The sequence below is a fragment of the Equus asinus genome, chromosome 20 (assembly GCF_041296235.1).
Source record: "Equus asinus isolate D_3611 breed Donkey chromosome 20, EquAss-T2T_v2, whole genome shotgun sequence".
Classification (NCBI taxonomy): domain Eukaryota; kingdom Metazoa; phylum Chordata; class Mammalia; order Perissodactyla; family Equidae; genus Equus; species Equus asinus.
Genome location: NC_091809.1, coordinates 104,788,626 through 104,804,643, shown reverse-complemented (window position 1 = coordinate 104,804,643; position 16,018 = coordinate 104,788,626). Strand labels below are relative to the sequence as shown.

General features: G+C 37.0%; 1 protein-coding gene across 7 annotated transcripts in view; it reads right to left on the bottom strand.

Moving 5' to 3' along the window:
• The window catches only part of GAS2 (growth arrest specific 2), a 126,382-nt gene that overhangs the window by 98,065 nt on the left and 12,299 nt on the right, over positions 1 to 16,018 (bottom strand). For all 7 annotated transcript variants that reach the window (XM_070491359.1, XM_014841457.3, XM_044752551.2 and 4 more), the window contains one exon: positions 8,335 to 8,456. In XM_070491359.1, the coding sequence (XP_070347460.1) occupies positions 8,335 to 8,456 (122 nt within the window). The remainder of the gene's footprint in view (positions 1 to 8,334; positions 8,457 to 16,018) is intronic.

Genomic DNA, 16,018 nt, shown 5'->3' with positions numbered 1-16,018 from the left:
TGGAAAACTAGCAGCCCATGGTATCAGGCAAGGATTGGAGAATAAACCATTTTTGTGAGGTTTTAAGCTTATACTATTTTGGGGTCCTTTTTATGAAAAAGAATACAGGATTATGAATATAAAGCTAGATATGAAATTAAATATTTACTTAGGATAATAGAAGAAGGTACAACAAATTCATAACTTTTAAAAGATGATAAACACTAGAACTATCACAAAGTACAGAAAAACAACATAATATTTTTATTAATTAATTGCCTGACAGAACGCTATTTTTTTTTCCCTGTAGATTTTGGCTTTATACTTTTTGATTGCCTCTTCATAAACAATGAGTTAGAAATATTTTCATAGGGACACTAGAAAGATAATCCTATCTTTCTTTTAGCATGATTAATCAGAATAAGTCTTTTTTTTTTTTTTTAAGGAAGATTAGCCCTGAGCTAGCATCCATGCCCATCTTCCTCTACTTCATATGTGGGACGCCTGCCACAGCACGGTTTGATGAGCGGTGTGTAGGTCCATACCCGGGATCTGAACCTGAGAACCCTGGGCCTCCAAAACAGAGTGCATGAACTTAACCCCTATGCCACCAGGCCGGTCCCAGAGTAAACCTTTTGAACAGTTTAGAAAAATCTCTTTCAACCTCATAACTCATTACAGGTAAATATCATAAATTATGAAATTTACAAAAGTTCTGTTGTCAAGTTTGGAGAAATCTATCAAATTTCCTTCATACGTGAGCTTTTGGATGTGGAAGAAATTTCCACAGAATAGCTATTATATAAGGAACTCAAATAAGAACACGATTTGCATTTGGTACTGGCTCCTGTCCTTTGCTTAATTCCTGTCCCTTGATCAGTTCCTGTTCCCAAATGGCAAAGAGCCTAAATTCTTACCTTGGGGGAGAGGCATCAAGAGGAAGGGTAAGCTGGGACATGAAACAGCAAGCACTCCCTCTCAGGAAGTAGGGAAGGTACATGGGGGACTCCCCCACCCCTGGTATTCTCCCCGACAGGCTCAGAAAAAGCTATCCGTTAACGTGGACATTCCCAGAACCACTGCTCTGTCCTGAAAATCTCAGCTAGTCAGAGCCAGAGCTGACATCCTCCAGTGGGTCTCAAAGTCCTGTGCCTGGAGCAGGATTGATTCAGATCCGTCTCACAGCAAGACTCCTGGCCAACACAGGAATTCCTAGCCAACTAGCTGCATAGCCTCAACACACATTTAAAATATTGAGTGCCACTAAGTGTATTATGGCAGAGTTTTTCTCTATGTATATAGGGTGTTAGACTGAGGAAAACAGGATGTAATTTAGATTTGCCAGAATGAATTGATTCCAACTGCACTAACTAGAATTCAGCGTGCTAGCACTGACAGCCACAGATGACCCTGTAAAAGTCTGCTAGATTTGCTAACACAAACATAGATCCAATGCTAGCCCACACTAAACGATGCTAAAAGGCAGGAAATCACTTGGTATAACATAGAGAAAGGAATTCAAAACTTGGAGAGGAAATGCTGCATGCACTTCATAATGTACACCTCACCTAAGCATACTGTTGACTGCGTCACTGAGTGGGGCCCAAAGAGGCTCTATTTTTCATTAGATGTGAAGAACAGGATGGTGAGGAAAGTTCCAGAATTTTTTCATGTGACTTTTCTCTCCAGAATGAGAATGCTGGTGACAGGAGTTCTCTCAATTTAACGTGAATAGAGATGCTCAGGGTGGCAGGAACAGATAGTGGCACCTAACCTCCAAAGGCCAGGTGGATGTGGTTGCCAGAACACAAAGAAGGCTTATCAAATCTCTCAGAACGACGTGCCCCAGGAGAGCTGACTGTGGGTTATTAATGACGGGGCCTTTAGATGTAAATTGAAAGGCACCTCCCTAAGTTCCTGATTTGTATAACAAAAACAGCTACGACAAAAAATAAGAGAATCTTTCTGAGAACCCAGACTAGAGCCAATTTATAGACCCAAGGTCCACTGACTGAAAGGAGTAATGACCTCAAATCTTCACTAAAAGCTTCTTTCTAATCTTCAAAGGGACCTGAACTGTTTACTATGCATTAGAGAAGGGGAAATGCCTTGTGGGGATCAGGTAACACATGGATTTTTGACCTAAGTTCACCTTACACTAAGGCTATTGTGCCTTTGAACACATCAGAGGTCATTTTTATACTTTTACCTGAATGTGTAATTGGCATGGATATTCTCAGCAACTGTTGGCATTTATTCCCTGACATATGGAATAAGTTCTTATTTGCTAGAAGGCCGAAATAAAAGATCACAACTTTGAAAAAATCAAAGATTCACACTACTATCAATGACCCGAGCACGGCAAGGAAAGTGATTTCTATCACATCTGTGTTCAATTCGAGCCAATATGAAAGATGGATGGGACACGAAGAACAGCAGGGAAATTATAATGAAGTAACGGCTTCGATCAGAGCTGCTGTTCCAGATGTGGTCTTTTCACTGAAGTATGTTAGTAAATATCCTGGTACTTGGCATGCATCTATGGTCTGGAACATGCAATTTTCTTAATCTTGGTAAATAGAAAACTCCAGAAGCAGTTTGCATACACTTGACAAAAATAACAGAACTCTTTTACTATCCTGTACATCAGCTCCAGCTCTGTGACATAACCTACAGGGACCATGGACATTTCAACATCACACAAGACATCAAACTCGCACAATATTTTGCTGATTTGATATTAAAGAACAGGAATAGTAGGAAAACTACAGGGCTTCATAAAACACATGCATTCCACAGGGTAGAAGATAATTCCAATGAGAACCCAGGAAGAGGGCTTTGCCAACTAAATGAGATTTGAGGGTCCAGTAGTAAGGACCATGTAGGAACATTGCCTTTTTTGTAAAGGACACCATGCAAATCTTCCTAGCTTGCCATCGTTGTCTGACGGAGGTTGAATCTCCATGTTGGGATACCAGTGACCCTGAAACTTGAGCTGTTTATCATGAACTTAGTACCAGATGGTCAACTTGGCCGTATTTCTAGTTGTTCCCAGCAATACTCTATCATCGAGTAGAAGTGTCACTCATGGGATTAGTTCAATTAGGTCTGAAGATCCAGGTCAATTCCATAAGCACATGATTCACGCCCTAGTATGCCTGCTTTTTCACATTGCTGCTTTTTTTTTTCTTATCCTGCGCATATAGCCCATATCAAGTCCCCGAAGATTAGTTAACCACAGGTGGAAAAAAAAGTCAAGCTCCTTTCCATATCATTCTATCTGATACACCAGCATTTACTGCTATGGCACTGAAACCCCACTGTGCCATAGCCCTGTAAGATGGTAGAGAATACAAACCCGCCTGGTGAGAAAAACATTAAGCAAGACATTTTATTGTCTCTAATCTAAAGATGAAAGATTTTCCAGGTGGTGGGGGACTTAGAGAAATGGTGACAAGTAAATTTAATTTCATACTGGGAAACAACTTACTTTAATGTATTTAAAGCTTGAAGGTAGTTATTTTTTTTAAATCCTGAGGAATTGGACACTATCGTTAACTTTTCCTTTTTTTTTTTTTCTTGTTTTCCCCTCAGTCTCAGGCAGCAAAATAACATATCAAAAAAAAAACACCACATTTATTTCCATGTCATTACACCTATATTCCCTCCATCTTATCATGAGTTACTCTGTTGCTTTAATCTTTGCATTTCAAAACTATGAATTTAAGGGACACATAATTATTTTAGTTGTATAGCCAGATATTCATGATTCTAGATTAATCACAGCTGAAATTTTCTTTTCAAGAAAAATCTTTTATCACTTCTACCATACTTTCTTGTTCTTTCAGCGAAATCAGGAGTAAACACAAACTTCTGGATTTCTCTGAAGTCAGTCTTGACAAGCTATTCTCTAAACAAAAATACGCTATTGTTTTTTGAGGGGAAAAACTCTAATCTTTATGTCTTATTGAATTCCTGGATGGCATCTCATCCTGAGGTATCGTGATCTTGCAGCTCCGAGAAGCGGCATTCTTGATGGGCAGCTGCAGTATGGGCATCCTATCTGACTAGGATGTTCTTTCTCCCAAACAAGGACTGAATTCTACATTTAGACGGTGACTGTTGAGTTCCTTCCTTGGAGCATAATGAAGCATTCTACTAGGTAACAGAACTTCTTTTTTTTCTTTTCCCTTCATGTGCTTCAAACCTGCTCGAACCACCCAGGGCTCTTTGAAGTCAAAGGAAGCTCTGAACCCACGGAAACTCTGATGTCTGGTGCAGGGACTCCCAAGATAAATGAGACAAACAGAAAGGAACGTTAGGAGAAAAAGAGGTTGAGCCCTTTGAATATCTTACACCATCTTGATGTCCCAGTGGTTGGGAGAATATTGTACACAGATCAGCAAGTCATGACGGGTGGAAAAGGACAGAGTAAATATACAATAAGAAGAGGTTGATACAGTTGAACTCTATCTTGACCAGGAAATGAAAGTTCATACATCAATGCAACAATTATTCTGTTCTGATTGGAGATGCCAACTTTGAGTCAGGAAACTAAGGGTCAGAAGGCATAAAAACCAAACCCTGGACTTTTCACTTGTTTCGGTTTTCTCATCCTGATAGCATATTGGAAAGATAAGTTTTGTTTAGATTTTTGCCTTTAAAGATCCCCAGTTCCAGGAATATTAACATTTAGAGTTACAGTGCATTCTTCTATGGTACATACAAACTAACCGAAATCAAATTATACATTAAATTGCTGTCCACTGGTCTCGAATGCCTCTACCCAACGACTGCCTAATTCTGTGAAATCTCTGCCTTGCTTCCATGCAAAGTGAGAACATGCAAAGGCTGAGATGAATCACTTATAACTCACAAACATACAGAGGCTGCTTCTTTTTTTTTTTTTATTGATCTATTCATGCCCAGAAGGAAAGAATCACAGGATATAATTTGTTTTCATTCAGAGTATTTTATCAAGCCAGAATAGGATACAAGAGTCATGCATTTATAACTAAAACATTGTAAACTGTGTAACATATTTGTTAAATTTACTTGCAAATATTAAGTGTTTAAATCACTCTCAATGCAGACATACTTCACACATACCAGGCATAACTTACTGGCGCAAATGTGTTTACACAGCTGTAAAATCCCCAAATTAACTATCAGTCAGGAAAAGTAAAAATATTGCTATGAGAACAGGAATGTGAGATTTCAGCTGCTCGAAGAAAATTACAAAGGGATTCCTGTGACATGACTTTAGATGGCATCAAGTTTGTCACTGATTTTTTTTTTACATAATTCTGTTTTAACATCTCCCTAAACATAATAGTTTCACGAATTCAGCAAAGCTACTGACCAACTCATCTATCTTCACCACTATTGTCCCCAGATTTCAAAATGCTAAGGTAGAAAATAATTACACACACACATGCACACACACAAGCAGACAATATTGTATCATACAGGTTATTTATACTCAATTTGAAAGCTTCCTTTTTTTTTCCATGGGAAATATTCAATGGAAACTTAACTACCTGGGTTTTATCAAATCTATTCTTATTTAAATTTAGATTTAATAATAACAAAATGCTATACCATCTCATATAACATCTATTTCTATTTATTAACAAAAATGGATGGAAAACCATGAGTCTTTAGAAAACTATATTTATGAACAATAATAGCTATGAAGATATTAGCCATTTGGCTTCTCACCTTTTGAAAAGTTTCTCATAAAATGTAAGAAAGAAAAACTAGGCTTCTTTGCATTTTTCATATAGTAAGGCATATGCTATTTTGATTTAAGCTGCATATTGTTAGAGGTAAGTTGTGAAATATATAAAATCTGCCAAGGACACAGAAGGCAAGTCAGTCAAGAATAATTGTGTCAACTTCCAACTCAGATTAAATTTGATTTTTTGAGCATTGAAAGTGAGGTCACAAAGGGTATTTTTAAATCTATGCTTGTTCAATTGCCACAGTTGAGTTTTTATACTAAAATATATTTATCCTAATCAGAATAAATTTGAGCTTTATATTTGATTAAACAAATGGCTTAGAGTCAAGGAAGTATCTCAGGTCTAATGAAACCCCCTGTGGTTTTACTTACTTTGAAAGGAAAATTTTCTTTGTTTCTTTTTACACCTTATAGTATTAACATAAAAATGATATAATTTGAAATAAATGTTTCAGAGGAAAACACCTATCAAAATCTTGACCTGTAACTATTCTCAATATTACATACTATCATGGAGATTGGGGTAAATATACACATACTGGCAGAGAGTAGCTATCATGCTAACTATGAACATTTACAAAGCACTTATTTTTGTTTCTTCTAGTTTCTTCTAGTCAATCTAAAATTCTCATCAGGTCTCAACTCTTTCACAATAAGGAGGAGAAATAACATTTCTTTAGAGCCTTTTTTGTGCAATGCTTTCTAAAGACATACATACGTCATAATTAATCTTATTTCACAGAGAAGGAAGCCAAGGTTCAGACATGTCCACTTAGTGAATAACAAAACTGGAACCCAAGCAAAATGTGCTCAATGTCAAAGCTTTTAAATGATAAGCTAACGTTTTGAGGTCTGTGTTACATTTGACAGTCTTAAAATTATAATTCTATTTGGGGATCTTAGCTTCTGTTTTAAAAAGCAAAAGCTTACAAAACAAACAAAACCAGAAAACTATGCACTAGCCTTAATGGAGCTGTTTATTCTATGTTACTGGGAAGGACTCAAGATCTTAACATTGAGGCAATGGGCTCTCTTTCTTCAACAATAAGCAATCCAAATAGAGGTTCCAGGATCTATGCAACAGTAAGATTATGCTCTCGAAAGAATCTGAGCACAGCACATTTTTTTCGTCTGTTAATTTTTTTAGGGTGAACCTTCTATACAAATTGTCCTCCGAATAGGCATGATGTTTTCTCATTGGTAAGGTGAAGTCGAGGCCAGTCACCTTACAATGGAAACTGCAGCCGAAGAGTATTTGTTTCCTAACAGTCCTAACGTTAAGTTTGACATGGAGCGTTTTCAGAAACATCTCCTCATGTCTATGCTACCATAGGGAACCACCATGAGAGAGCACTAGACTTGGAGAGAGGATGCCTACATCCTGTTCTTGTTTGGTCACTTACCAGCTGGCTGATCTTGCCCAAATCACTCAGACTGCATCTATCCAATAGAGAAGAAAAGAACTGAATGCAGTGGTTCCCAAACTGTGCTGCCCAGTGGAATCGGCCACAGAGCTTTTTAGAAATCCCACTCCCCAGGCTGTTCCCCATAGGGGTTAGACCAGAATGTTCAGGCATGTTCAGGAGCCAGTGCTCAGGAGTTTTTAAAGATCTTCAGGAGATCCCAATGTACAGCAAGGCTTGGGAGCCACTCAATTGATTCATACTTTCATAGAGCTGCTTTTATGACAAAAAACAAAAAATGGAGGAGCTTTGTATATTATATAGCACTTTACAGAGAGATATAAAACACTATCCCCAAACTAGGCACAGTGCTACAAAAAATAATAATAATAATAAAAATGCATTGTTTTAGGGATCTTGCTCTTTTTTCAGATTTTAGTTTAGTAATCATTAAGAAACTATACGCAAATAATCAGTTTTACTTTTTTGCAGAAAGCTTAACAGTTGTTTTTTTATTTTTATTTTTAGCTGTCTTCAACATTATTTTATTTTTTGCTTAACTCTTTCCCTTCTCTACTAAAAATTAAGAAAAGTGTCATCTGTCTTGTTTCCTTCAAAAAATATCAAACACTACACTTTTATTATGTGTTTATAATAACCACAAAAGAACATTAGAACTAATGTGCAGAAAAGAAATCTGAACAGTCAGAGGAAAATAATTTTTCCAAAGTTACTTCATTCAATTCTACTGCTTGTTTAAAACAAACCAAAAAGTATGCACGCCAGATATTTTGTTCCAACATTCTGCCATAACGACTGATTTGGAAACAAAGACCTTTTCAGTAAATCTTTCTTGCCCAGATTTTGCTTATTGCCTGATGACATAAATGATTTCTCTGCTAAATTTTTCATCGATAGATCAGATTCGACCAGTTTACACACACTACTTGTTTTGTATTAATACCAACAATTTCCATAACCTTCCATTCAATTAGACTTACCAAAAGGATTGCATAATTTAAGTAATTAGAGTTACTGCCTATTAACCTAATTAACACTGCCTAACTGAAAAGCACCCCCTGTGTTCTGTTGTTATTAGAGACATTAACATGTCCATTCACAACAAAATTCTCACATGAAACTCCATTCATAAGCAGCTACAAAGCGGATCCACTTCCTGACAGAGATTTTTGCCTTGGGATCTTTTACCTTTGTGGGCTTGTTAGCCTCCATGCTCTCTTTGAATTTCTCCTGCACAGTTTCTGCAAGTTGGCAGAGCAGGGCACCATTGTCCAATTTCTCCATGAAAGTTTCCGCTGTTATCTCCTTCCCTGCAAAGGCAAAAAGCAGCATTATATAAGCATTCCCCGACGCAAACGTGAAACGCACGCCAACGTATCTGATGCAGTTTTTATGACCGACATTTCTATTCCAGCCGAGTTACATATCTGAGATAGGAACTCACTGGAAAGGAGTTTCTTTGGAATTTTATGGTTTTTTTGGTTGCAAGAATCTCAACATTTATGTCTTCATAATAGAGTTTCAAGTGCATAAAAATTTTATTTCACATTAAAAGTGGCAAAATGATATGGGTGAAAGAGTCCCACCATTTAGCAATCAAGAGAAATAAAAACCAACCAATGAAACTCAAAGAGCCAGCTTTACCAATAATTATACAATTTGGCCTCTGAGAGTCATTTCACTCTCATCCTCAGTAGCCCATTCAATTACTGTGGCCTGCAAAGCAAGGGCACGAAGCAGAGCTGGTATTTCATGTTACATATGCATCTTTGATTACAAGAATGCCACAGCTTTCTTTCCTTTAATTTGAAAGAGAGCCATGCTATATCAAAAATCAACCACCACTGGCAACTTCAATAGCTTGGCAAAGCACAAAGTCACATCTCTAAATTCTATTGAATTTGTTTTCCAGATTAAGATGATACAGGTAAAACCAACGCAAGTGACAAAGTCTCGGTAAGAAAACACCACCTCTCCAACCATTCACCCTCCTACCACAGTCCTTGACCTGTGGAATCACCAGGTTCAGGTCTCTGCTTTTTGCTCACTCCTCACAACCATTCTCACAGCTTCAATGACTGCCCTCAGGAACATGATTCACAGTCGTTCATCTCTGACATTTAACTGGTTAAGGGTTATTTCTCATCTTCTTTCTTTTCCTGAGGAAGATTCACCTGCGCTAACATCCATTGCCAATCTTCCACTTTTTGTATGTGAGCCACCACCACAGCATGGCCACTGACAGACGAGTGGTGTAGGTCCACACCTGGGAACAAACCCAGGCTGCTGAAACGGATCACCCCCAAATTAACCACTAGACCAGCAGGGCTGGCCCTTTCTTCTTTCGTACATGTCCCAAAGCAGATTTTCTTTCTTTTTTTTCTTTCATTTTGTTAAAAACTTTTTTTGTGATATAATTCACATACTTTACAATTCACCCATTTAAAGTGTATAATTCAATGGCTTTTAGTACATTCAGAGTTGTGTAATCATCACTACAACAATTTTAGAACATTTTTATCACTCCCAAAAGAAGCCTTGCACCCTTTAATTATCGCTGATTTCTTCATTCTGTGGCCCTATAAAAGCACTAACTTTTTTCTTATATGCTCCCCAAACTCAACTCTCCCAAAGTTCTCTCCTTTTCCTAGTTCTGTAATTCTCTAAGTTTCAGAATATTTTATTTTCCTGCCTTAATTTCCTGTAACTTATTAGTCACGAGTCCTGCAGATTCATGCTTCCTTCTGTTCCTGGTACCATCATCTTAATAAAAATTTTCATGGTCTAACACTTAAACCTCTAGAAACAAGAACAGTGGCTACTCCTGTATCCTCAACTTCCCTCTCCGAAACATATCATACTCATTGCTAAAACTACTATTGCTAGACAACACCCTCACTGGGTCATTCTTCATCTTTATTGCATAGTCCCTAATCTTTTACTCTACCTAGAAGATGAAATACACCCCCTCTAACCCAATCTCCAAAGGCCTCTCTGTATGTCTCTACTCCGCCTTTCTACTCTAACATCGTAGACCCTGCTCCTTGCTCTGCACCCTGCCTTCACAGTTCCTCTAGCAGGCCTGCCCATCTCTACTGTCATGGCTTTGTTCCTGGCACGGCCCCTGCCCGCAGTGTCCTCCTACCTTCTATCTGCCTGGCCAAGTTCTATCTTTCCTTTAATTAGAAATCCAGAAAGAGACCCTACCCATGTACAATGATCTCTTTTCTTTTTTTTTCTCCCCAAAGCCCCAGTACATAGTTGTATATCCTAGTTGTAGGTCATTCTAGTTCTTCTATGTGGGATGCCACCACAGCATGGCTGATGAGTGGTGCATAGATCTGTGCCCAGGATCCAAACCAGCAAACCCCAGGCCACTGAAGCGGAGCGTGCAAACATAACCACTCGGCCACAGGGCCGGCCCCTGATCTCTTTTCTATCAGTCATACTCATGAGTACCACTCACTCTGGCACTTATCAAACTTTTTCTATGGATAGTAACATGTTTGTATAAAGTTCTTATGTTCCTTAACACACTATAAACCTCTTGAGGCATATCTCTGTGTGTGTGTGTGTTCCTACAGAGGTAAGCATAATGTTACTCACACAGTAGGCACCTAATGAATGTGTTCAGTAAGCACATGAATTAACAAATGAAGAAATAGAATGCTGGCAAACTTTGAGAAAATGTCAGGTATTATTTTTATGAAGAGTAGTTAAGTTAAAGGAAATAAAAAGGACGTATTTTAAAAGTATTTTAAAGCCATGACAGTAGAGATGGGAAGGCCTGCTAGAGGAACTCACTTTATACTGAGACTTTCATAGGATTAACTTTTATCTTAAGAAAAATGTATGCAGCTCAATTCCATGAACACTTAAAATAAATACAACACAACCAGAACAACAGATAAACTACTGACTTACGTTCAACTCGTAATAACTGATATATTTGGATTTCAAGAAACATCGGTTTGAAATGATTTTTCTTTTTCAGTTTGGGGGGAAAGGCAGGTGGAGAAGGAAAGAGAATTACGGTTTTTTTTTTAATGTTCTTTTTTCCCCACTGGATAGTTCACATTTTAGCCCCCGGTTAGCATAATGACTTCTGCAGGTGGCAAACATCAGTAGCTCTAAGTACTTACCATGACGGAGCCTACACAGAACTACTATTATTTCCAAATTGTATGCAGCTCCACTCAATGCAGGAATGAAAGTAATAGTCTCAAGATACAAAAAGCCAGCACAACAGAATTAGTATTATGCATTCATCCTATTGGCCTTCATTTTCTAACAATAATAAGAAAGCTATTTTGCACACAAGTCTGAAAAATAAATGTTACAAATACTTTCAGAATTACCAATTAAATTTCAAGGTAAAGTAGGTAAACTTTGAATTGTTGAATGACTCCTCTTTAAATTACGTATAAGATTTTCTAAATTTGGAAAAGGTTTTTAGATGTCCTTATTTCATTAAGCTCCATGGCAATTTAAAGATTCTATTTCTAATGTTAAGTGACAAGATGATTGCAATAAATTTAAAGGAACTCGTAAATTTTAAAAAGAAAAATGGCTTTCATTAAAAAGTCATTAGCAATTTACCAAAAGGTATGATTTTTTCCTTTTATGCATTACACCTGAAAAATTTTAGTTATCCTGCTTTTCATGAATACTTGAAGAATTTTACATTGAACATCTGTATCTAATGAAAAATATATTAGGTGTCAGCTTTCGATTCTGTATATTTTATAGCTCCAAAAGGTGGGATTTTTTTCTTTTTTTTGGCTAAAACAGACACTATTACATACTTTATAGTTGAAATATACTGACTCGAATGAAGGAAAAATGCAAGGCGAGAAGTTTTTTTAAAAAAACCTTCATATATAACATATTTTCCATCCAAAGATTAAGAATCATAAAATATACATTTTAAATGTACTGTATAACTGTAAGAAATCAGTTATAATCTTTGCATGGGATGATATATTATCTCACTCTTTGGTGCATTAATATTGCCAAAAGTACTAAAAAAACAGAATACAAACTATGAATTTTATGTCATGAATTTAACCATAACAAATCCATCAGAAGAGGCTGTGAAGCATTAATTACAATTTCTCAAGCAAACATTACACAAAGTCAAACATCTCTGTTAGGCAGACCAGATCTGCTTTAATCTAAATTGTGTAGCTGGTTTGAGACATTAGGTTATAAATACTAGGAACAGTAGGATTCCTGCACCACAAATTCATTACTTCCTGAACCCCATCTTTCCATGCTGTCGGTAAATTTAGAAAAAGAAAGGGCCATGATTAGCTACACAGTAAGCGTTCCAAAACCCCCCATGGATGCCTGAAACCACAGAGAGTACCAAACCCTACAATATACTGTGTTTTTTCCTACACATACACACGTATGATGAAGTTTAATTCATAAATTAGCCACAGTAAGAGATGAACAACAGTAACTAATAATAAAGTTGGCTTTGGGGCTATTATTAAGTAAAGTAAGGATTACTTGAACACAAGTCCCGCAGTACCTGGACATGGATCTGATAATAGAGATAGCTACTAAGTGACTGACGGGAAAGTGGCATACAGCATGGACACGCTGGACAAAGGGAGTCACGTCCCGGGCGGAACAGAGCCTGAGAGTACAAGATTTCATCAGATCAGCGCACACAATTAATGAACTGTTTACTTCTGGGATTGTCTATTGAATATTTTTGAACCTCAGTTCATTGTGGGTAACTGAAACAGGGGAAAGCAAAACCATGGATAAGGGGTTACTACTATACAGACATGCATCGCTTAACAACAGGGATCCATCCTGAGAAATGCAGCATTAGGTGATTTCATCATTGTGCAAACATCTTACAGCATACTTACACAAACTAGATGATGGTACAGCTTACTACATGCCTAGGCTCTATGCTATTAATCTTATGGGACCACCATTGTATATGTGCTCTGTCATTAACCAAAATGTCATTGTGTGGCACATGTAATTAAATCATCTTGGAATACTGACCCACACTGGGTTGTAAAGATTATTGACTTGAAGGTTAATATAAAATTGCCAAGTCTAGAAGTAATATCTTTACTTGCTGGGTCCATAATTATGGACTTTGATCTTCATGCCATCAATTCAGTCACGACTGACAGCTTGCCAGTAGACAAAGATCAGAAGGTTTGGTTAAATATTGTGGTTAGTCACTTCCTCTTACGATATTAGGGCACAAGGATATGAAATAAACATCTACCCAAAATCTTTCGTCAGATAACTAAGATCAAAATGCATGCTTGTACACACCAGTGTACTCCTCCCATACCATAATTTCCATACAGATTAAGTATCAATCTTTAAAGTATTTCAGACTGGAGCCAACTCGAAAAAAGAACCCCCTTTATGTTGTGTTTTGCTAAGGAAGAATATTTTCCTCCTAGTAAGTTAGCAGTACTAAACTCAGGTTCCTAATATGACAACATCTAATAATGATATTTAACATTTGAGTTCTTACTATATGCCAGTCACTTTACATACACTCATGTTCTTAATCTCCTCACAAAACTGTTAAGCAGTTGCTCCCATTACATCCGTTTTACAGATGATGAAACTGAGGTATTTAGATCAAGTAACTTGCCTAAGGTCACACAGTGGATCTGGCTCTTTAACCCACAAGTCTAGGTTTAGAGTCTATGCTCTTGGTCAGTATGTTTGGCTACTTAGATAAATATTTGCTGAATACACAAATGACTATTTTCCTACAACAATGCATTCTCCCTAATGCACTTGACTTTTTCTCCATAGGAAGTCCACAGAATTTTTCTCTGTAGAAACTCCTTCAGAAAAAAAAAAACAAAACAGCTTGGGGCTGAAGATAGTGGTGCTGAGAAAGGAATAGCATCCACCCTGTAGGTGGGAGGATAACTGAGAATGTCATTCCGGCATGCTCTGACATGTGGCCTGATTCACTGCAGAAGAAAACTGGCATATTTTATCTCTAAAGGTGACCCAGATGCAATCAAACTCTCCCCCAATGTCCACTCCACTTCTCAAGCTCAGTATACTTCTCTAATTAGAGAACTCAAAGCAACTCATCTTCTATTTGACTCAAATTAGTCAATGTTTTGAGACTGAAATTTGAAGGCTGTAAGATGGGAAATGATTCATTATATGGAGAAACCCAAGATCGGCGCCTGCTCCACAGTGATTCAAAGTATTTACCCAAATTTATAGCAAGAAAAGACAAAGCTGGTTCTGTTGGAAAAGTTGGGTAAAAAATTAGGCAGCAACTGCTCTGAAGTCTCAACTTGTGAACATGAACTTGATTCCTTAAACTTTTTTTTTTTGAGGAAGATTAGCCCTGAGCTAACATCTGCTGCCAATCCTCCTGTTTTTGCTGAGGAAGACTGGCTCTGAGCTAACATCCGTGCCCATTTTCCTCCACTTTATATGTGGGACGCCTGCCACAGCATGGCTTGCCAAGTGGTGCCACGTCCACACCCGAGATTGGAACCGGTGAACCCTGGACCACCAAAGCAGAACGTGCGAACTTAACAGCTGCACCACCGGGCCGGCCCCTATCCCTTAAACTTTTGAACTAGCATAAGAAGACACTTTTCCTAAGAAATCTTTATTGACCACATCAAGAATATGAGAACTCAGCGGGCTAAGTATCTGATAAAAGGGCTTTAAGAAAAAAGAAAAGAAAGCTGTTCCAAACTCATTAGACGCAAGTTGCATTTGACAGCAGCAACTCCAATAAATAGGTGCTGAACTTATTAATGCTGAAAATAGGCTATTTTTAGAAATAGCTGAAAAAAATGAAACATAACATATTGATCATCTTAAGCATATAATAACTTAATTTTTTATGTGATATAAGAGGGTCAAAGAAAGAGAAAATCACCAGAACATCAACTGTTAAAATGAATTTCTAAATATAAGTAAAATCAATGCAGCATAACGTGATTTGTAACATATCTTAATGTTTATTCCAAGTCCCTGCATATATCCAAACATATATGCCTACATCCCAAAGATCTACAATCTTTAAGAATACTGTTAATTTCTTTAATGCTTAACAAGTAAAATCTTTTCTCCAAAACTAAACTCCCATGTGATTCATATAGTATTATTAAACAAATACTAATTGAAGATAAAGGTAGACCATCATTTCAAAATGATTAAAGAAACACAAGTGAAATAAACAATTTGAAAACATTTATGTTAGTATATTCATTTCAAAGCTAAGCCAACAACAAGCTTCAATAGTCCATCCACAATCATGAAATTCATAGAATGTGCCTCGTCTATCTGAATGACGGATGGTTGCTATAATCTGAGACTGTTAATTTAATAATATGCTGTTTATTCAGTGGCAATTAAGACAATTTTTCCCCCAAGATTTATTTGTATAATCATTTGATGTTCAAATGTGTCCTAAAAACATAGTTAAGTAACAAACAGGCAATAGCTAGTTCATGAACAAAAATAACAAGACAGAAGGCCTAAAATAAAGATGAAGTGTATATTTAATGAAGAGCAGGGGACAATGGCTAAAAAAACATTTTATAAAGAATGAAGGGATCCTCAGGATTCATTTGTTGTCTTTTCTGAATGTTAGTGATAAAACTGTTCCATGTATGAGCTGTTAGAAAACATACTTGGACTATAAAGACTACTTGAAATAAGATAAGTAAATATTTCCAAAGATATGTGAGTAGTCAATAAAAATTGCACGATGATCCTCTCATGAATCAGACTGGTATGCTACCCCGTAAATAAATCCCAGCTACCACACTATTTATTCATCTTAACAAATTAACTTATCACAAGATAGCTGACAATTTATATTCTACTATATATACTT